Below are 23,847 nucleotides of genomic sequence, written 5' to 3'. Positions count from 1 at the left end.
TTAAATTCACTCAACAGCTCTAGAATACCTAAAAAGTTTCCATTTTTTTTTGTCGACCCAATAGTTTGATTTTCTCTATGAAATGTCAAACCTCTGGAGGCAAGAAAACCAATGACAGAAACCACATGTGTCAACCCTTTATGCCGGTGCTCCTGCCCTCTGAGCAATAATGTTTGATTAATAATGCCAGCCTGGTTGGCCGAGTGATTAACGTATCCGCTCTCTAGCCAAAAGGCTGTAGGTTCGAATCCTGCCATAGGCATGGATGTTTGTGATTGTGAAAATACTAGTGGTGGTAGTCGGCAGTAGATGGCATTGGTATAGGTGATGAAGGTAGTTGCGGTTGGTGGATTGGTGGAGATGGAGAGTTGTAGAGTTGGTACCCTCCATCGATGAGTCATATGACTCCATGGAGGTGTTATGTAATAATAATAATAAAGAATCTATACATCCCATTTCTTTATGCTGAATCAAATATGTTGTCATGCATTTGCGATGTTCTTCTGCATTTTCATGTTCTACAATAAGATTGCTGTGTTTCCGGTCATTGAATCCTGATGTAGCAAAGGGAGATTCTTTCTTGGACAATAGACGACATGCAAAGCAGTACAAACAACCTTGAGATGGCGAATAGAGTAGCCATTCGTGTTTTATACACTCGCCATTCTGCAGTTCACGTTTGAACACTTTCTTTGATAAATACCTTGTCTGAGTTCTCTCTCCTCATGCCGAGTGTACGGCTCCATCGTACACTCGGCATGAGTTTGAATGGTTGCAATCATGATTCTGACATGATGTCGGCCCACTACAAATCTATTGTCATCCACTGTATTAGTATTCTTAATGTCTGTCCCATAGCCCAGGATCTGTGACGTGAATTGCACACTCCTTTGACGTTACAGATTTGTGGAATGTCTCCAGCAGCAGGAATAGATAATGGTATGTCTGGAACTGGATGATTTGATGCAGGATTGGATGCAGATAGCAATGCTGTATTTGGGGAGAGAAGCAGTACTAGTAGCTGACGTTGAACCAAAATTAACATCTTGGTTCAACCTGGATTGAACCAAGATGTTAATTTTGGAAGTTTGCTCATTTTCTCTTTCTCCTCTGCAGCTCTTTTCCTCTTCTGTGCTCCACTCATTAAAGTATGCTTCATTTCTGCTCAAAGGGTTATCCACCTGGAAAAAAAAAAATCTTTTTTCTTTTTATTTTATTTTATTTATAATATACTATGAAAAGTATTTAGTTATTGACATATTGTGCACCAACTCTGGTTCTCTTTCTAAGCTCAGTGTTCTTTCAAGAGGTCAAGTAATTTATACATTCTGCCAAGAGATCTCTCATGAATAATATAGCAGCATGGGGATCCTTGTCAACTGCCCATTGTGCCCATGCCTTAAGACAGCCCTGATTGTACCAAGCATCAGTGTTTTGATCTTTCTACTGTTATCCATTTTGCAAATATGTCTGAAAAGCTTTAGTTTCCTTCAAATTATTTTCTGCATTAGATTGTTTTGCAGTTTACTTTGCTATACAGGCACTGCTGAATTTGTAGAATCTTTCTATAACATGTTTTTTTTGAAAGCAATATCTCGCAGTCTTTTGATCATTACCCATGTCTCACAACTATAGGATGATTGCAAATTTTGCATGTTTCTATCAGTTCTTAGCTTTATGGGAAGGCTCACTGATTTACTTTACTTTGTCTTATCCATTGCCTGTAAGTTTATTTTTGCTTTTGTTATCCGAGATCTTATCCCTTTTACATTCTAAATTGTGTGTCATGTTGCTCCCTAGGTATGTGAAGTTCCTAACCTCTTCCAGCTCTTGTCTGTTGACATTTATTTGCTTTTTTTTCATTCTGTTCTCTCTAAATATCTGTGATTATTACTCCTAAATAATTATAAGTCTCCACATTTTGGATGAATCCTTTAAATTTTGGATAGTTGATACTCTGTTTATTTTGTTGCTGTTTTTTGATTATTACCATTATTCTTGATGTGGCTGTATTTAATATTATGCCATAATTCTGACTTTTTCATCAGTATTTCAGCCATACTGTATAATTCTATTTTTGATATGGCTGTGAACACCATACTATCAGCAAATCTGAAAAATAACATAAATAAATAAATCTACTAACACCTTTTCTTTTTCCTATAGGAGTAGGCAAGGCTATTTTAGCCATATCTAACTTTTGAAGACTGTAAGGTGTTAATTTCTGAATGAAACTAAAATTAAATTAACTTTTTGTACAGACTTAACATAGGTTTGCATTTTGAATCACATATTGATATATCGGGCATACTAAATTGAGGATATTTTCACTACTTTATGTTATAATGTAAAATATTGTAAATTGCTTAAATGTTTAAACCTTGCTGCTTTTGTGTAAGTACTTACAAATTGCTGGGAGAAAAGATAATCCGATTAAGTAAAAGTGGCTGAAATCTAAACACGTGCACCCTTTAGGTAAGCACGCTGTTTCCCCCACCCACCCACCCACACACTCCAAAGAGCACGCTAGAATTCTGTGTGTGGCACTGTATACTGGGTGACGTAGAAGAAATCGGTAGCATGCAATTTAAAAAGTCGTTGCAGCACCTAAAAAGCTCTCTTACTCTTATGCTCTTGGACTCATGCTCTGGCTGATTTGCTCTTGTGTGTTGGAACCCCCTCGTCCCTGGCTTTTCGACACGGACTTGAGACAAAGACGGAGGAACTATGCTGTGAAATTCCTGAAAGTTTACCAGTCAGCGATCAGCCCAGCAGAAGGAAATCTCCGATGTTTCCGGAGATATCATTACGATGTTGTGCCAGTTGACCAGAGAACAACGTATACCTACTTTTGGCAGCGGAGATAATTACAGCTAGGACCCTTGGAGAATGCCTCAGATAAAGTGGAATGAACCAGGAATCAAAAAGGATTGTCCAGTCGTGATATGTGAAGTGGCCAAACAGTTCCCTAGCAGTTGGTAATGTCCAGTCTATGTTTTTAGAAGTAATTGTGTATAAGAAGAAAGTTTGTAACTCTAGGAAGGACTCTAGAGAATGTTTTGCTTTTAAAGTAGAGTGATTATGAAATTTTAGTGAAAGAATTAGTATGAGAGCATGTGGAGTTAACTTAGTGATTCGATTAGCAAATATCCTTAGTATTGAAGAGTATAGAAGACTATGTTTGATCTATCAAGTAGAAATTGTAAGCTATTTATGAAGTTCTTTGTTTTGCATGCTATGATAAAGATAGAGTTTAAATAATTAATGCTCATTCCTTAAAAATAGTAGATTACTTCATTAGTGTATATTCATAAAGTGTCAGATGCTTCAATTGAAATTAAATGTTTTGCTTTTTAAGTTTAACTGGTGACTTGCCTGATTTTCTTCTCTATTGCACTTTTTCATAAAATTCGGACCACAGTGGGAGATTAATTAATAGAGAGGCTACGACTGCAAAAGTAATTTATAGTGAAATAAGATTGTAACCTGTGTTCTGGTTCCTTGATTCTGCACTCTTTGTTAATCTAGGATTCACGGTGGCGCAGGATAATATAAATTTTCCCTGAATCCGAAAAAGGAATCAGATCCAGTATTGAACAAAGGAATTGGTGTTGACCATTAGCAATCCCTTTGTCCTTAAACCACTGGCATCATTCTTAAAGGTAAAGATCAGCCCAGAGAGAATATTGAGATTAATAGGGTAATTTAAGTGTTAGAGATAAGTTCAATAAGCATAAGCATATCAAGACAAACTTTTTAGAGAAAAAAGAGATAAAGATTTTACAAAAGATATAGAAAGATTTTACAATGGCGCAGCCAATCTTACAAAAGCAATAAATAATAAAATTTTACAAAGGGTAGTTCATTCTCCACCAGTAGCCATACAGAGATAGCTGGCCTAGGACTCACTTGTCTGCCTAACTGCTGACTTATAACTCAAATATAGATTATGTATTGCTTGATGTAATGTTCCATTTATACCATATAACTGTAGCACTTTAAGGAGCTTTTCTCTTACCACCTTCTCATATGCTTTTTCCAGATCCAAAGTTAAATACAGATCCTTGTTATATTCCAATGATTTCTCTTAGACAAAACTATTTGTCTTAGTGAAAAATCTGATCCTGACAACCCTTTTGGCCTGAACTCACTTGTTCTCCAAGCTTCCCTTCCAGAATTTTTCTTGACTGTTGTTCAAGTAGACTTGCATAAATCTTACCAGGAACACTCAGTAGGGAAATTCCTCTGTAATTGTTATATTCAGTTTTATAGATAGTATAAGAGCTCTACTCTAGTCATGACTCTCTGACCAGACTTTCTGAATTATGTGGTGTACCTACAGTAAAACTTCTATATCTCCATGTTTGAATATTTGGTTGAATGTCATTTTTTTTTTTTAAACCTCAAGTATTGATATTGCCTGTTTTGAATATCTTGAATATCTTCTATTGCTGTTTTGTGCTGCTTGTTTCATTTAAAGGTCTTTCAAAGTAATTACTCCAGATTTCTAAAATAACCTTATTTTCAGTTTTCATATCACTTTTAACATCTCTGATTCCTTTTAAAATACCCTTTCTTATATTTTTAAGCTTTTTCAATAGCTTGCAGAACATTTTGCACTTTCCTGATAATTTTTATTTTCTGTATTCTTACCAAAGTCTTCCCATGGTTTTTGTTAAGGAGAAGACAAAGGTAAAATTTAAATCAATAGGTTTATTTTAATTTCCAATAAAGGAAAGCTTTGTAAACCAGCTTAACAGTAAGTATAATCAGTAAGTATAACTGAAGAGGTACAGTTAACTATCACAAACCAAAATAAAAAGGAACATTATTCAACAAAGTTTTAATTATTTTCATCTAGTAATTATTTCTGAAACTATGTGCTGTTTTGGTTAATAGAAATGATATAATATACTTCTGCTAGAGAGGCTTATATTTTGGATATTCATAACTCCAAATAAACCCACTGTCTGGCTATCCTGTGTATATGATATCTATTTGGCCACATGGCCAAATAGAGAACACAGGATAACATTTTCTTAATACATCTAAACAATCAACGCTTCAGGATCCAGTTTATCTTAGAAAAGGAAAACAACAACAGTCTCCTATTCCTAGACACTCTGATTACACACCAGCCTCATGGATCCCTGGCATTCTCCATTTACAGAAAACTTGTACATACTGTTAGATACATTCACTTGCAGTCACCCTTCCCCCTCATCCCAATATGGGATTATAAAAACCCTATATAATAGGACAAAATTATTCAGTTCTGATATGGTGCCCTATCTACTGAACTTGACCATATTCTCAACATTTTCTTAGCCAATGGCTACAACCCTCAAAAAGTCCAGAAAGTATTAAAACCCTTTAACCACAACTCTCTCTCCTCTTCCCCTTCAGAGCAGAGATTACCACAAAATCTATCACCATTCCATATATCTGGGGCACATCTGAAAAATTAACAAAAATCCTGAAGAAAAACCTTACAGACTACATAAAAAATTAGCATGCCATATTCGCTCCCCCAAAAATCAGCCACATTACCTAGACTATGGGTGGGGAACCCTTGGCATGCGTGCCAAACGTGGCAGGCCAACGACATTTTTCTAGCATGCAACCCAGGGCTCACCTTAAAAAATAATTAAATAAATAATTATATATCCAACATCTTCAGTGAATTGCATATTTTAACTTAATAGAATACAATTCAGCGAAGATGTTGGATATGTATAAATATATATGTGCAAATGTCAAATCACAAAGATAAATATTGGCATAACATAATCATTTATTGAGTGATACCAAATAAAAATGCAATAAAGAAACAAACCCTATCAACTATTTTAGTAATAAAAAGTAATAAGAAAATAAAAGAAACATCTTATTTCCAAGCCATCTATCTCTGCAATATACTGACGTACAAGTTTTGTCCCATTCAGCTGTTGCAGCATTCGCCAGCAGCCAGCCATGGCATGACTCCTTTACCATAATTTTATATATTTTTTCGTGTTAGGTAAAGAATATATTGGTTTTCTAAAGTGTGTGGATTTGGATTTAATTAAATCCTAAGTCATTAAAATATGGGTGGAAATATTTAATGTCACAACCACCTGCAAAGAAACAGACATTGAAATGAAGAGGATATTAGAGAATTTAAAGAATACTGGAGTGAAAAATTTGCTATGATTAAGAAAGATAATAAAGCATTGTGCATTTTATGTTCCAAATCAGTGGTTGGTAAGTCTTCTTCTGTAAAGAGAAATTTTGAAAATGTTCAGAAGGACTTAAGCAATAAAAGTGAGCAAGAACAAAGAGAATTAATTTCTCTTTTCTTTTAGTGTTACATGGTTATCAGCATTCATTTTAGAAATTATGGACTTTACAACCGTGTTATAAATAACTATTTTAATTTCCCAACGTTTCAACCTTCATATTAAGGTCATCATCTGGAGTATACACACTGAAGAATTAATTTCTCGTTGACTGAGCAAGACAAAAAAACAGTCCAATACTTTGATGAAATTTATTTCAGGTAGGCCTAGTTCCAATTTAGTTGCAGCTAGTTTTGAGATTTCAAAAGTTATTGCCCAACATGGAAAACCATGCAGTGATGGGGAGTATATTAAAGAAGCATGGCTAGAATGTGATCCTTTCTTTTTTGACAATCTTTCAGAAAAGATAAAAATCATTCTGTGCATTAAAAATTTGTCTTTGAGTAGAAAAACAGTTAAGGATAGGATACTTAACTTGAAAAGGAATACAACAGAACAATTAACAAAAGATTTGGCTTCATGTAAGTTCTTTTCTATTTGTGTTGATGAGAGCACAAACATTACATCATCAGCTAGGCTAGCAATCTTTGCTATATTTTTTGGGGGTTGACGAAGTATGTGAAGAGATGATTAACCTTGTAACACTATCTGAGATTACCACTGGGATTGAAATATGTAAAGCAGTTATGAACGAATTATCTATTCGGCAAATTGATATTTCAAAAGTAGTATCACAACAGATGGTACACCCAGCATGATTATTATGGAATCAGGATATATAAATCTGTTTGCAAAACATGTTGGTCATCCACTATTAAGTTTTTGTTGCATCATACATGAGGAGAATTTATGTGCAAATGCTGGCCTAAAGAACTTCAAGAAGTGATGCAAAAGTAACCAAGGTTGTTAATTACATTTCTGCACGTGGTTTGAATAAAAGACAATTTCACAATCTATTGAATGTTGTGGATTCGTGTACAAAGGATTAATGATGTACAACAGTGTTCGTTGACTTAGTCAAGGTCTTGTTCTGAAATGATTTGTTGAATGCCTGGATGAGATAAATCTCTTTTTGGCTAATCAACAAATGTGTTATAAAGAAATGTATGACATTGCGTTGATTTGTAAACTGATGCACTTTGCAGATTTTTGCAAACATTTAAATTACTTGAACCTTAAACTACAGGACTCTGGTGAGACTCTTGAGTTATGTTTGATGACATAAAGGCATTTGAAATGAAACTATCAGTTTTATAAGAGGGATGTAGACAGTGAAAGATTTAGATATTTTCCAAACCTAAAGAAATACATCAATGATCTCCAAAAGGATGAGAAAACAGACAGACAATGTCTTCAAAAGCTATTTTTAAACATCATTGTGTCAACTGTTGAGCAGTTCTCTCTAAGATTTGTTAGGTTCAGAGAATTAGAAGTGACTGCAAAATTCATTAAGTTTCCAGACACTATAAAACTAGATGAATTAAACTTGCAGATGTTTTCTTGGATAAATATGGATGATTTTGAAATGCAGTTGATTGATTTTCAAAGTAGCTCAATTTAGAGGCTGAAATTTGTTGACCCCTGAATTGACTTGGAAAATATCGTAAAGGAGTAATTAAAGATGGGAATAATAGAGAGAAGTGTGGAAAATGAGGTATTAAGGACTTGGAATACTATTCCAAAAACTTTTGTATGTTTAAATATCCTTGCAACAGCATTACTATCCATTTTGCATCTACATATTCTTGTGAATCATTGTTCTCAATGATGAACTTTGTTAAGTCTCGTAATAGGAGTAGCCTTACTGATGAAATTAGTTATTGTGCTTTAGTCAAGTAAAACAATTATGAGATTGTGCACTGTAATATATTGAAAAAACTTGTCTGATTGATCTTTATAAAACAAAAATAAAAAAATTCAGAATTATTGTTTACTGTTCTGCTGATGTTAAAAATTGCATCTTTAAATTGTGTGACTGTATATGGCAGCTAGAATTGCACTTAAAGGAGAAGTGTGGAAAATGAGATAATAAGGACTTGCAATACTATTCCAAAAACTTTTGTATGTTTAAATATCCTTGCAACAGCATTACTATCTATTTTGCATCTACATATTCTTGTGAATCATTGTTTTCAATGATGAACTTTGTTAAGTCTCGTAATAGGAGTAGCCTTACTGATGAAATTAGTTATTGTGTTTTAGTCAAGTAAAACGATTATGAGATTGTGCACTGTAATATATTGAAAAAACTTGTCTGATTGATCTTTATAAAACAAAAATAAAAAAATTCAGAATTATTGTTTACTGTTCTGCTGATGTTAAAAATTGCGTCTTTAAATTGTGTGACTGTATATGGCAGCTAGAATTGCACTTAAAGGCAAATAAAAAAATCTATGCTCTCAACAGGGTAGGACTTTTAAATAAAAACTCCGTGACTAATTTTTACATTCATTCAATCTTACATGACTTACAATAATCACTCTTATAATATTCTTTGATTTTACCCTCTAGTGTGATTTTTTTATTATTTGAAAAGGTTCTCCGAATACTTAAAACACCAAATAATAATATGTTTCACAAAATTTTAGTTGGCACATGAGAAAAATTTGTATCAATGTTTTGGTGATTTTGGCACGCACACTTAAAAAGGTTGCCCACCCCTGATCTAGACCTAACACATATCTTCCAGGTCCCTTGCAGTTGCAAACTGCCCTACTATGGCTAGTCAAGCAGGACAGCCAATACCAGAATTTCTGAACACATAGACTACATCTAGTTTGACTCTTACAGCAACTCATGGACTTCTGACCATGCTTTCAACACCCACCACAGGATATGCTGGAAGACCACTCTATTGCACCACATCAAATATAAATATGACAGACTATTCCTCAAATCTGCCTCAACCTTGAGAACTTTTCCAAATCTCAAAAGATTTAGGTGCATAAACCCAAATTTGAGAAGCACTCATCCTCAGATCTTCAGCCCATTTCTTAAGACGCCCCCCCTCCCCTCAGTTTAGTCCACTAGAGGGTGCCATTTAAGACTAGGCTAACTTTGGTTGCCTTTTTCAGCCAAAATTGCCTAGTGTTAGTGCTTGTGGGCTATTATCATTGTCCTGTGATCCCTGATGATGATGGCAATGTAATGTTGCTGTAATATTGTAAGTATTAATTAAAGTTATTATAATTAATATTTAGTATACATTGTAATTTCCTGAAAAATAATAGTGATGATATAATATACTCATTGAATATTGAGTTTTTTATTATAGAGTCAGCTCTCCCTGTAGGAAACTCGTGAAGGCTGTTTGAACAGTACTTAGGCTAGGAATCTTCAGTTGTTTGTCTTAATGATCTCTGCTATAGTGAGAGTTGACAGTATGCAATAATCAACACAAATATCACAAAAATTGTGAATGTAATTGATTCTTTTCTTCTGCAGGCAATAAAAATCAAGTTATATCCTGTAGATTCACTCTCTCTCCTCAAATTTTGAAAGTCCTGAAATGTAAAAATTTTCTTCATTCATGATTCAAAATTTGATTATTTAATAATCAAAAAACTAAAGGGCATAGTTTGGATGGTTTGGTTTTCAGACCTCTCAGTGACAAATCTTTTGATATTAACCGATCTCCTCCAACCTCTATCATATTTTATATAATGCATTTTATGATTAGAAAACTAAATGATACTTAACTGTCTTTGGTTTATTTAGGGAAGATGCTTTAACTAAAAGGTTATGGAACAAGGTTTCCCTTCATGTATTTGAAAACATCTATCTCATGGCAGCCTATACTGAGAGTTCTGGGTAAGAAAATATGTATCTTTTATTTATTTTCAAATAATAGTGTAGAGGTAGAAAGGATTGGAGGCATATATATATATAAATTTCCACAAGGAAATTTATGTGGGATGCTTATATTATTGCTCTGAGATATTCTATTCATTGTTTCCTTTATTTGTTGTTATTATTATTTTCTTGATCTCCATGGAGTCACAAGACTATCATGAGTGGTTAACACCAGTCAGTACACAGTCTTTAATACCACTTCTTAAACTCATCCACCATTCACACTTCTGCCATCCTCTCAGGAAATACATTCCATTCTCCAACCACTTTCCCTGCAAAATAATTTACTTCTTACCCTTTGACTTGCTACTTCCTTTGGCAACTTCCAGGAAGTGCCCCCTTGTCCACATTCTTCTCTTCCTTCTACCACATGAAAAATCTCCTCAGTGTCAATCCAGTAATAACCCTTCAGCAGCTTAGAGATCTGGATGATATCCTCCCCCCCCCCTTTGTCTTCTATCCACCGAACTCTGTAGTGTGTATGTCCTCAGTCTATCCTCATAATCAATGTTATACTTTCTTATTCCCTTTAAATCCTGGTGACTAGATATGAGAACATAAATCTTGAGATATCTTCACAAACTTTGTAATATGTTCTCTGAACTTCAATTCTATATACAGTCACTCAAGATCCCTTGCTACTTTCACTTCTGACTGATTTTCCCTTTCAGTCATTTCTGAGTTAATTTTGTAAGCTTTGCCCCCAAAGTATTCCTGGTGAGATTTTTACAGGGTAGTTCTCCATTGCTTCCCCCAATCCCCCAATTTTATCCTGGCTCGGGACCGGCATATGGCTGGGACATATTCGTGACTGTAATCATGTGTGTTCACAGGACCGGTTTGCTTGTTCTGTGGGATGAAAAACCCGAATTTCCAGGTGGAAAAAACCCCCTACCTTCGTATGAGACCAGCTAACTCGCCTTTAGGCAAAAGAGACCAGATAAAGTTTCCTCATGTCACTGACGGGAATTGAACCCAGGTCTTTCCAACCAAAGGGCTTTATCTATACTGACTGAGCTACAGAGGCACTTTCACTTCTTAAAGTATCATTCCACCAAGTGAGTATGAAACATCCCATCTGTGGATCCTAAATTTCAGAACTTTATGTTTAGTTGCATCAAACTGAAATCCCCATTTATATACCCACCTTTCCAGTTTATTCAAATTCTCTAGAAGAGCCAGAGCATCAGCACTATTACTATAACATAATAACCCTCCCAAGTTTCATATCATCTACAGACAACTGAATATCTCTCTCTCGTAGTCCAGTGACAATATCATTGGCATAATGATTGAACAGGAGATATTCAGTTACCAATCCAGTCCATTAATATGATATCCAAAGCCATATATTGCAGCTTAAAAAACCAACTTATCAAGTGACACATGATAAATGCCTTTGCAAAATCCAAAATAATGATAATGTATTCCTTTATCCTCATCCGTTGCGATTTTACTCTATTGTAAAATGTAACCAGATTAGTAAAGCACCCATTAACCAGTCCATGCTGGCCTGCATAAATAATGTCACCCTCATCTACCTAATTCTGTGTGTGAGTTCTTACCAATTTTTCCAAAACCTTAACAGCTATAAAAGAAATACAAACAAGTGTGTAGTTTGATGCCACCATTCTACCACCATCTGTGTGCACTATCTTACTCTTCTTCCACTCTCCAATAACTCGTCTCATGGCGTGGTCACTTGAACAGCACATTCACTTAAAATCCGCAGCAAAATTCCATCTAGTTTCCCCCCCCCCCCCCGCCTTATTTACATTTAGCATACTTATTATTTGGAATACATCCTCTTCATTCACTTCTTATACTTTATCACTCATTATCCTTCTAGTAATAAAGGCTGTTATCAGGATGGATAAATTGATCATTTAATAGCTCAACTATATCATCTACATTGGTCACCTGAGTCCTATCTCCATCCATCAAGGTAATCTATCCATGATCATTTTTCCTCCTGCTTACCACATAGCAAAACTGTGATGAACTGTACCTGTTCATATGTACCCTTATGCACCTCAGGTGTGTCAAATTCCTTAGTTCGCACCTTTTTCTTTATGCCTTTACTGTTAGAATTGCTAACAGTAACTCTTCTTCTAGGTTCTCTTTTTCTTCTGCTTAACTGTGGAAGTGCTGTACCATGTTGTACCACTGTAAGAGACAAGGCCTGGGTATGCAAATGATGATCACACTCCTCATGCAGATTAATACTCAAAGCATTCCAATGTTGGCCTGCAACATTGGAATCCCTTCCTGTTAAGATTACTAATACTCCTTAGCATTACAGTCCATTTAGGACCTGGACCTTGGCCTGTCTCAGAATAGTATGAGATCTTGAATGATGGCTCTATCAAGAATAGACCTGCTCCATTCAAGATTTGACAAGAGAACAATATCAAGCAAAAGCACGCTTGTACTCTTGGCAAAACAGACAATGTGAAGATGCAGATATTAACTTTGCTTAAAAAGAAATTAAAATATAAAAGAAGAGGTTGAATCTTAAATTAAAATGAAATCGAAGGAGGAAATAAATATTAAATTGTACTGTGTTTAAAGTTATTGTCTAAAATAGATGGAATCTTAATTTGTTAAAATTTGCCATGTATAAAGTCATGTATCATCGTGTGAACAAAAGTTCAAAGGTTGCAGTTTGACCACCAAAGATGACGTAACAAGCGATGAGTAGGCATTCATGAAAGGCACAAGAAATTCGCATTCCCCGAAAAAAGAGATGCGCATACAGCAAGGAAGTGACATCACTCGGTGACAGCAAATGGGAGAGTGTCGTAGATGTTTGGAGTGCAGAAAGAGGGCGCTATAATGGGGTTTAAAACGGATTCACATCGTTGAGAGGGGCCTTTTTTGCTTCTTTTTACATCTTTTCTCCAGGTTCCTGTGGTGTTTCCCGGTTGCGTGTGCCCTCTCCGTGGGTCTCCTGCTCGAAGTTCCCGAGCGGATCAGCATGCCTGATACCTGACAAGACGTGTGAAGATGGCAAAGTGGCAGTGTGTTTCCCGTTGCTGAGCGACACGAATCGAAATATAGCACAAGATGATGGCAGTGTTTGAGTTTTAGACCATCAGTGTGGATCTAACTGATGAGGAAAGCAGCAAAGGATTCCTTTGAAGGTAAAGCGTGTTAGAAATGGCAACGCGAAAAGTTCATAAGTCCAGAAGAAACGAGTAGCTAATTCGGGATGAGCACGTGATTCCCATGTGGCGGCAATCCATCATACAGAGGGACAATCTATAACAAAGAACAGACGGAAGGATCGAGAAATCATCTAACAAGGTGGTAATGTACAAATCTTCTCTTTTTTGTGTTATCTATTGGTGATGAAGGTGTAAAATGGACAGAGTTTAGAAAAGAAGAGAGAGAGAATTTTGAGACAGTTTCCTGTGTTATGTTAATCGAATTGGACTGGTAGTCTATCTTCATAAGTTGTCTAGACCAAGTTTAATGCATATGGGTTGTTAGTAGCAGTAATCTAGTTTAATTCCGACATCCATGTTTGTGATATAGATGAACATAACATTCTCATGAGTGTGTTTGAATAGCCTATCTGTTTGATTATTATTACCCTGCTTTACTTATATTTTACTATTAACCTTGATTTGCTTGATCATATGTGTTTTTTAAACTGTAATGTTCTTAGATAAATAATAAATATGTTTTCCCATGTATACCTGAGTTTGTCTGAGTAAGAGATTGAATTTTACCACTCACAAAAATATTGAACCTATGCTTAAGAAAAAAAAAGGGGGAATTTAAGATTCTCAAGGCCATGATTGTATACTGAGAACTCAATCTACCTAACTACTTAATCTATATAAGGTATTATATAGATTAAGTAGTTGAATTCTGGGAAAGTTTCTTCGGATAAGAGTTTCTATCCTAGAGTTCTGGCTAGCGCGGCATAAACAAATAAATTTTGTCAGAGCTCGAAGTGAGAAACAGCCCCAGAAAATCAGTTTAGAAGCCAGATCTCAGTAGGCACAAGGAGAACAATAGAGGTAAAATATTTAAGAAAACAACAACAACATAACAATAGCCTTCCATTCTTCATGATTCTTTGCTTTGTTCCTCCAGTTCTTTAACTCATTTTCTTTTTCAAGAAAATGAGTTAAAGATGGCTTGAAAATGAAATTCTCATTTCATTTTCAAGCCATCTCGTTTTGGGTCGTCCTCTGGATCTAGATCCATCCAGTCCAGACATGAAGACTTTTTTTTTTTTACTGTTCTGTCATCTTCTCATTTGCTGAACATGTCCTAGCCACATCAGTCTTCTCACCTTTATTTCAGTAATAATATCCACTTCATTAAATTTCTCCATTATTTCTTTGTTGTTCCCATATTGTAATTAGTTTTGATCTCTCTGGATCATTGTCTATGTTTAACAGCCATACAAAAGTACAGGTTTGAGGATTACTTTATATGGCTGGATTTTACTTTTTATCGAAATCAGATTAGATTTTAATAATGGTTGAATACTATAATAAGTTCTGTTTGCTGAAGTTATTCTATTTCAACTGATACATCATTACTTTCTGTTATTACTGAACCCAAATATGTGAACTGCTGTACTCGTTCAAAGGTTTCTTCATCTACAGTGAAACTTTGGATATTTCCAAATTTTTGTTTATCTCTGGCAACAACTAAGTATTTTGTTTTCGTTTTGTTTGTTTGTAGTAGTCCCATTTTCTTTGCCTCCTCCCTCATTTGTCTATAACACTCTCTGAGGTTTCTTTCAGTCCTTCCAATACACTCCACATCACCTGTAAAAGCCAAAATCTGTAGACTTCTATTCATAATAGTTTCATCTCTATTTATGTCTACATTTCGTATTACCCTTTTAAGGCATAGGCTCAAAAGCATTGTCGATAGTTGATCTCCCTTGTTGTAATCCTTTGGTAATCCTGAACTCTGTTGTGAGTTCACCCTTTATTTGCACTCTACACATGGTATTTCTGAGTGTCATTTTAACTAATCTTATTAATTTGGGTGGAATTTGGAATCCCTCATGACTTTAAATAGCTTATCTCTATTAATGTTATTGGAGGCTTGTTTAAATTTCACAAACAAATGGTGCAGATTAAACTCATAGCATTTTTCCATTGTGGTTCGTACTGTAAAATTCTGGTCTATTGTTGATCTACCATATCTAAAACCACATTGATAGTCACTTAGCATTTCTTCTATGAAAGGCTGCAATCTAGCTGCCAGTATCCCTGCAAATATTTTGTAAATCACTGCTAACAGTGATATTCCTCTAATTTTGGCACAGAGACTTGTCAGTTTTCTTATCGATAGGGAAGATAGTAGTATCCCATTCAGGAGGCATCTACTCAGTTTTCCATACCTCTGACAAGCACTCATGTATCTTGATTAATAGTGATTGCCCACCATATTTTAATAGCTCGAGTATTCCGTCTTCACTGGGCGCTCTATTATTTTTCATTCTCTTTAAGGCTAATTCCACCTCTTGTAGCTCTAGTGCTTCCTCTGTCTCAGCTTTTCTTATGCTTGCCAAGGGTAAGCATAAGAAAAGCCTTTGATAAGCTCATCTTCTTCTTCTGGAAGGTTAGTTTCCAAGCTTGTTTTGATCTGAAGGAGAGCTTCAAAATATTCTTCCCATCTTCAAAATGGCCTACTTTCCACCAAGCAAGTTGCCCTCACGGTCTCTGCAGGAAGTTGTTTTGGATTGAAATCCACCTTTAATTTCCTTTATCTTATTATATATTTTTGTAATTTGTCCAGTATTCTTCAAAATCTCAATTTCATTTAGCCTTGTTTTTTCCCATTCACATTTATTTTATTTCTTCTGCACATCTTTTTAGCTTGTTTTCATTTTTCTCTATATTTATTCTCATTTGCTCAAGTTTTCTGTTCAAGCATCTTCAGATGAACTATATTTCTGTCTTCAACACATTTTCTACATTCTAAATCATACAATTCATTTCATTTATCATTGTTTTTGAATCCTGAACTTCTTCAGCCACTTTGGTAATTTTATACTTGATCCTTTCCCATTTTTTTTATCTATAGTCATATCATTGGCATATTCATCCTCTTATGTTTCATTTATTTCTTCTATCAATCTTTCAACATATTTTTGTCTGATTTTTCCATCTTTTGATTTTTGGACATCATATCTTGGTGTTCTACTTCCTCTACCACCTTATTAATTTTTATTCTTTGTTTATATTTAATTCTTAACAAGTAATGAACCATATCACAATCTTCTTCTTCTTCTTTCACTTTGCCTTATCCCATGTTAAACGGGGTCGGCGCACCAATCTTTAACCTTCCTCTTCCAAGTTCTTTGGTCCAGGGCATCCTTCGGACTCCATCCTTTCTCCCTAAGATCCTCTGTCATCTTATCCCTCCACCTGAGCTTGGGCCTGCCTCTTTTCCTCCTTCCCTCCAACTCCATATACTCCACTCGTTTACCAACATACTCCTCACCCTTCCTCTCAACATGTCCAAACCACCTCAGCCTACTTTCTTGTATATTCTTGCCAATTGGTCCCACCTTAACCGTCCCTCTGTTGTAGTCATTCCTTATCCTATCCTTCTTTGTCACACCACTCATCCATCTCAACATCGGCATCTCCGCTACCTCCATCTTCTTCTCCTGTGCCTTGGTTATAGGCCACGTCTCCACACCATGAAGCATCGCCGGCCTCACCACCATCTTATAGAGCTTTCCTTTCCTCTTACAACTCACTCTCTTGTTGCACAGGACCCCACTCATCTTCCTCCAATTCATCCAACCGCATGTTATTCGGTGCTGTATTTCCTCATCCAGGTCACCATTCCTCTCGACAACCGACCCAATGTACTTGAATTTCTTCCCTGAAATTAGCCTTTCACCCTGGAGTCGTATGACGATATCCTCGTCACTCCCCGTTGACATATATTCAGTCTTCACCCGGTTAATTCTCATGCCACTCTCCTGCAATGCCTTTCTCCACTCTTCCAGGGTATTTTCAAGCTTCTCTCGGGATGATTCGCATAGAACAATGTCATCGGCAAACAGCATGCTCCATGTTGCCTCCTTCCTGACATCCTCCACTAGTACATCCATGACCAGGTCAAAGAGGTAGGGGCTCAATGCTGACCCTTGGTGTAGGCATGAAAGAAGGGTTCCCTACGACAATAGGGAACCCTTCTGTCATGCCGACAGTAGACCTGACCTGAGTTTCTGTTCCCTCATACATCTCCTTCACCAACCTCATACTTCCCCGACACCCCCTTCTTCCTCATACACCTTCATACCTCCTGCCTGGCCACTCTGTCGTATGCCTTTTCCAGATCTATAAACACCATGTACAGATCTACTCCTCTGAAACTTCTTATATCAACAATATCTGTTGCATGTCATCTATCAATCATGACATGATCTGTCTGATTTTCTATTATTCCATCTGCCAATCTCCAGGTAACTTTATTGACTTTTTATGTGGAAAACAGGTTATACATATGATCATATGTTGGTTGGCATTCATGTCTCCTAGAACCATTTTAATGTCATGTTTTGATGACTGATCATATATCCTCTCCAGTGATTCATAGAAGTTTACCATGTCTTCTTCACAAGAATCCTCGGTTGGTACATGTGCACATATAAGTGAAATATTGAACATTTTAAATTTTATCCTCAGTACACAAAGTCATTCATTAACTGGCCTAAAATCAAGAACCAAATGTTCCATTTTTTATTAACCAAGAATGCAGTACCAAAGGCTTTTTGATCTCTACTGTATAAAATGGTTTGTGTTTTGGTATCAAATATGCCACTTCCTTTCCATCACTCTTCCTGCAATGCTGTTATACTTGCTCTATATCTCTGTAATTCCTCACAAACTCTCTTCAATGCTTCAGGCTCAAGACATTCCAGCTTCCAAACCAATATTCATAATCCTTTTTCCATTGTCCAGGTTGTTCCATCAGATTTATTTTTCTTTTGACTTTCTTAACAAGTTGAGGTTTTACAGGGCAGGGTTGTTAGCCCTGCGCCCAACCTTACAAGAAGGAATCCGGCAATACCCTCAGGGATTGGGTACCCATTTTAATCGCCTTTTATGACATGCATGGGCTACATTGGGACTATTCTTTAACCCCAATCACCATACAGGGTCTTCACGTTAAGATGCTCAACAATCACTAACAAATGTTGGCAACTGATCCTGTGAAATGTATACTTCACTCTTGCACGTGGATTCTGCAATCACTTTCAGATCTGCATATTTTGTCCTTGAGGATTACAATAGGATCACAATGTTTAATTTTCAGTAAATAAGCTGCAAAAGAATACACTGCAAGCAGATAACACTATTCTCTGAGCTCTTAGGCTCCTATCTTTACACATTAAAGTTACATCTAGAAGAACTTCACTAGACAATAATTGAACAAAAACAGTTAACATGTTGATATGGTGACTGTTCTGTTTTAAATAGAGTCAGAGTTTCCATCTTTTATTAATTAATTACAATTGTTCATTAGGTTTAAACCTGCAATAATAAGTTGTAAAATGCAACACTGTCCTCTCAATAACAGGTTAACCCTAGTGTCATATTTTCACTGGCAATTAGTTCACTCATCATGCACATATCAGCACCTCAAACTGCTGAATTTGTCTGAAGAAGCACTGTTGAAGACAGAATAGTCAATGTATAGCAAAGCATGGTCATAACTAGAGTGGTGAATGTCTGGCTCAGTGGGGCATACCCTATATAAATTAATTGAGTAGTTTTAAATGATGTTACCTTCTGGCAGTAAAATGGTACGGGATCGTTGGTCTTCTACTTCATTTATAATAGAAGCTGTTCAGCTATCAGCATAACACCATCTTATGCAGGATATAGATGGGAGCAGGTAGTCCAGGTGTTCACTAAGACTTAAGTTCATATAAGATGCTTTGGCATTAAGCTGTTAAGCTGGCTGACGTTACTGGGCAGAATCACTAAAATTGTTTCCACAACACATACTGCTGTATCCAAATACACACTAGCTTTAAAAAAAAGAGTTTACAGAAAGCTGAAACAGCTACATAATACTGGATGCTTCCATAAGGAAAAACTACAAAACACAAGTAAAGCAGGAGCCAAAACAATAACATGTCCAATAGTCTTGGTCACCTAGCAGCCTCCTCAGGATATATAGGGGGAAAAAAAGGCTAAGAGAAATTGAGAAGTCAAAAGACTGAATGTGAAATAACAAAATCAGCATTCATTAAAATACTTCCTTTGAGAAATTTGAAGATGAAATTGAAAGAAAAGAGCATTAATAAAATAAGAGAGGCAAGAAATTTTCACAGAATTCATAAACTGCAATCCAAAATCTGTAGAGTAATAGTTTCTGAGAAAAAAAATTCTACAACATAACATCATCATCAAATTCCTGACTTGTACCCTGAAGGGATGTACAGGATAAGATAATAGTACTACATGAAGAACTTACATTATTACTAACATTTTGTCAACAACTTTCCTCCAAATCATTCTGTTATCTGTCAAGACTCCAGCAATATCAAATCTTATATTTCTGTCTTCTAAGGCACCTTTTACTGTATCTATTCACCTATATCTTGGTCTTCGTCTGGGTCTTTTTCCTCTCCCATTCTTTTTAAATGACCATACCAATTGAGATTAGCTCTGCTAACACATTCCAGGATACTAACAATGTCAAGTACTTTCCCAATAGCCTCATTTTTAATATGATAGTGCCATTGATGCCATCTGTTCATGCCCCTAATCTTTCTCTTTCTCAAAAATCTTTCTCATAATCTGTCTCTCAAGTATCCTTGCATAAATCTTACCAGGAACGCTCAGTAGGGAAATACCTCTGTAATTCTCACATTCAGTTTTATTTCCCTTTTTATAAATGGGTACTATTAGAGCTCTATTTCAATCATTGGGAATTCGTTCCTCTATCCAGGCCTTCTGACCTATGCAGTGCAGCCACTGCAGGACTTTTATACATCCATACTTTAGCATTTCTGGTCAAATATCATCTACTTCCACTGCCTTTCCAAATTTTGATGGCTTTTTCTACTTCAAGCTGGAAATGTATTCTGACTGCATGTCTGTTGAGTGTTTTTTGCAACTGTGCTGTCACTGCTTGTTTCATTTAGCAATTTTTCGAAGTAATTACTCCATACACCAAGGATATCTTTTTCTCCAGTTTTCATGTCGCCTTTATCATCTCTAATTCCTTTTCTGCACTCTTTCCTCCATTTCTGAACTTTCTCAAATACCCTCCAGAATATTTTGTCACCTTCCTGATATTTATTTTCTATGTTCTTGCCAAAGTCTTCCCATGAGATTTGCTTAGCTAGCTTTACATAGTGTTTAGCTTTCTGACATTTGTCTCTGTATTCTTTAAGAGCACAGCTGACTTATCACTGTGAACTTTTGACATGCTTGCTTTCTTCTTTTCCTTTACTGCCTCTTTAACTTTCTCTGTCCACCATGGACTTCTGATATTTCTGTCCTTGCAGACAACTTCACCATATGCCTCTCTGGCAGAATCAGTCAACATTTTTTTCAGGGCTTGCCACAATCTCCAATGTTGGTTCCTGTTATCAAACTCTTTCATTTTTTTTTTTTAATAATCTTTGTGTATTTTAGCCTACAGTTGACATCTGAGAGCTGCTCAGCTTTTATTCACTTTAAAACTTTCTTGCATGTTCTTCTTTTCAATATGAAATTCAGTTATATCCTGCTGAAGACTTAAATGATCACTTCCAATTTTAAATCCTCCATACACTGTAGTGTTCCTGCATCAGTGAGAAAACATCACTATCAACAATGACATAGGCAATGGGACTATTCTTATTTCTTGCCTCTTCTTTTCATGTGAATTTATGCATATTTTTATGTTGGAACATTGTGTTAGTAACAACCTGTCCATGTCCTGAGCAGAAGTCCAACAGGTATTTGCCATTATTATTAGACCTTCTCTTTAATCGAAATTTTCCCAAAATATTTTTGTGTGTCTGGCAATCATGTCTTACTCTACTATTTAGATCCCAACAACAAGGACCAACTTTTCTTTTTTCATTGTATCAGTTGCTTTCTCTAAAGCCTCAAAAAATTCTTCCACTTCTACTTTAGTTGAATAATCTGTGGGACCATAGCACATAAGTTTCATTGTCAAGTTTCCCATTCTGATATTTTCCCACATTACTCTACTTGATATTGCCTGCCATTCAAGAAGATTAGCCTCGTATTTAGTGTTGAATACTATAGCTACTCTTTCTTTTCCCTGTTTGTTATTCCCCGAATATAGCATTTTGAATTTATTACTTAGAAAGATCTCACCAGTTTTTGTGTATTTGGTGTTTTCAGTCATCCCTATGATGTTGATCTGTTACTTATCCAATTCCTCAGCCAGCTCCATTTCTTTGCCATTCAGGCTTCTTATGGTGATAGTACCGATCTTGATCTCTGGTGATGTTGAGTTGGGGTCTGTTTAAGGATTTGTTCCTGAATTGGTTCTGTGTACGAACATTGGTTAGATAATTATTTTTCATATATATTGCAAGGAATGATCAGAGTTATCTTGCAAAAGATTTTTACAAAATGTAACTGATAATATCCTCCCAAATAACACTAAAAGAATTAAATGAAACATTGAGAAATCTCCTTTGTATTAGTTCTGATAGTAATCCCATTAGAACTAACAAAATGTACAGGAAATATATGTAAGCAAAGCTTTCTTGCATTAGGAAACTCATAATTATTACTATATGTAAAATTACCGATGTCTAAGGCTGTGCAACTGTAATTCCAATTTCCTTTTTTTTAAAAAAAAAAGAAAGAAGAAGGAAAACCAGAAAGAAATAAGTATATTTTAACACAATTCCATATATAATAAAAAAAAAAAAAAACTAATACTGGGTTTATAAGTCATAATAATTATTTAATAAAACCCACTTGTTTCACTACTTAAGCTAGTAGCTTCCTCTGAGTTAGGATGAAAACACATATACAACAAGCATTAATAATAAATTTAGTTTAATCCTTTATCCAAGTGTGAGCAAACAAAGTTTGCGCCTGAAAATATCTTCAGGACAGAGGTAAGGTAGTATAACACCGGGAAACTCGCAGCAAAGGTGGATCAAGCTCTCAACTTGTCGGTATCTCCTGTAATGCACAGCACATCTCCTTGTGGACATGTGTACTGCTATGCATTAAGGGGGGGGGGGTACTACCCATACCGGTTTCAACATTTATTGAGGTCTCATCAGTGGGAGCCAGGCCCAGAATGGAGATACTAAAGCAGAAGCAGTAGGAGAGGTCATCCTTACCTATAGGAGTTGTCAAAAGGTGTGCCACCTTATTATTAAATTACTCTGGATTAAACACTCCACATGTTTCTGTTTTACTTCTATTTGTGTGTAACAGTTCCTGCACATTTGGTGTTTTTTAGTTATATAATGATTCATATTTGACGCTTGTTGTTTATTTGCGTTTTCATACTAACTAAGCTGAAGCCCCTAGCTTAAGTCGCGAAACTAGTAGATTTGACCCATAAACCCGTTTTTTTTTTTTTTTACAAAGTCTGTTTTCGATGTTTGCTTATAACGGATTAACCAATTCTGATGTCTTCAATAAATTAGAGTATCTTCCAAAGATGGGTTATGTGCATTTTCATTGATGTACACCTCCAGATTATGGAGCAGTGATTAAGTGTTTTTTACCTCTCTCCACATCCTGCCCGCACATGCTCAACTAAATGTACTGGCTGGATCGTATAAAATTGCCGCATATTATGTGTGACAAAAATGTAGATCTCGATGAGATCAAGTTGCAAAAGGAAGCTGTGAGCAAGAGGCTGAGGAATGGTTTCTTTGCATAGAGGGTGGTTGAACCATGGAAGCGTTGCTTGATAGAGTGGTGAGAGCACAAATGGTCAGTGAGTTCAAGGAGTGGTATGATAAAATTTGTTTTCTATTAAGGACCTCCCACAATGAGTTTTGACTCCATGGAGGCCTGAATTATAATAATAATAATTGTTAACTGTTAAATGTTTATCTTTCTAAATGTATATGCTTTCGAGTTTCAATAATATCCTCATTTCCCTCACATCAATATTATAGGTGTTCCTTTCCCTCCACGTATGCTCTACAATGCAACACACTTCCAGGTTTTTTTTCAGTTATGAAGTGATAAAAATGAATGGCCATTACATTTATAGTTATGGTTTATACAGTAAACAGTTTATTTAAAAATAGAAAATATTCAAATTTAAAGTAAATTGCAGTTACCATTTACAATAAATTAATTGTTAATCAAATTAATGCATTTGTTTAGTTCAATATTAACCTTAAATGTAAATACAGTATATACAACATATGTAATTATTATCATCATTATTATGTGATGCCTCTAAGGAGTCCAAGGACTCATCGTGGGAGGAAACACATCCATTGATTGACATGATTGAGTTTTCACTTTTATGGTTTCTATGGTATAAGGACTTTTTATTTCCTCACTTAGAGAGACAGTTGTCTGGCTTCCTAAATCACCATTCAACATTAGATCATCTCGTTTGACTGTAAACATCTGTGACAGACACTTTCCTTAAAATTGAGTTTTTTTTTTTTTTTAAATTATATCAGCTTATTTTTAAGAGGAAAAAAATTGTATGACCTACTTTGGAGGTTTGTCATATTGAAACTATACAACTTTGATCT

General features: G+C 35.6%; 1 protein-coding gene across 3 annotated transcripts in view; it reads left to right on the top strand.

Annotated features, from left to right (window-relative positions):
• Opa1 (Opa1 mitochondrial dynamin like GTPase) overlaps positions 1-23,847 on the top strand; it is a 712,584-nt gene that overhangs the window by 480,433 nt on the left and 208,304 nt on the right. For all 3 annotated transcript variants that reach the window (XM_090408405.1, XM_090408403.1, XM_090408406.1), the window contains one exon: positions 9,996-10,088. In XM_090408405.1, coding sequence (XP_090264531.1) covers positions 9,996-10,088 — 93 coding nt within the window. The remainder of the gene's footprint in view (positions 1-9,995; positions 10,089-23,847) is intronic.

Source organism: Typopeltis vanoorti, chromosome 18 (assembly GCF_054136105.1).
Source record: "Typopeltis vanoorti isolate ZY-2024b chromosome 18, IOZ_Tvanoo_1.0, whole genome shotgun sequence".
Classification (NCBI taxonomy): Eukaryota; Metazoa; Arthropoda; class Arachnida; order Uropygi; family Thelyphonidae; genus Typopeltis; species Typopeltis vanoorti.
Note: the sequence above shows the minus strand (reverse complement) of the source record. Positions and strands in the feature narration are given on the sequence as shown.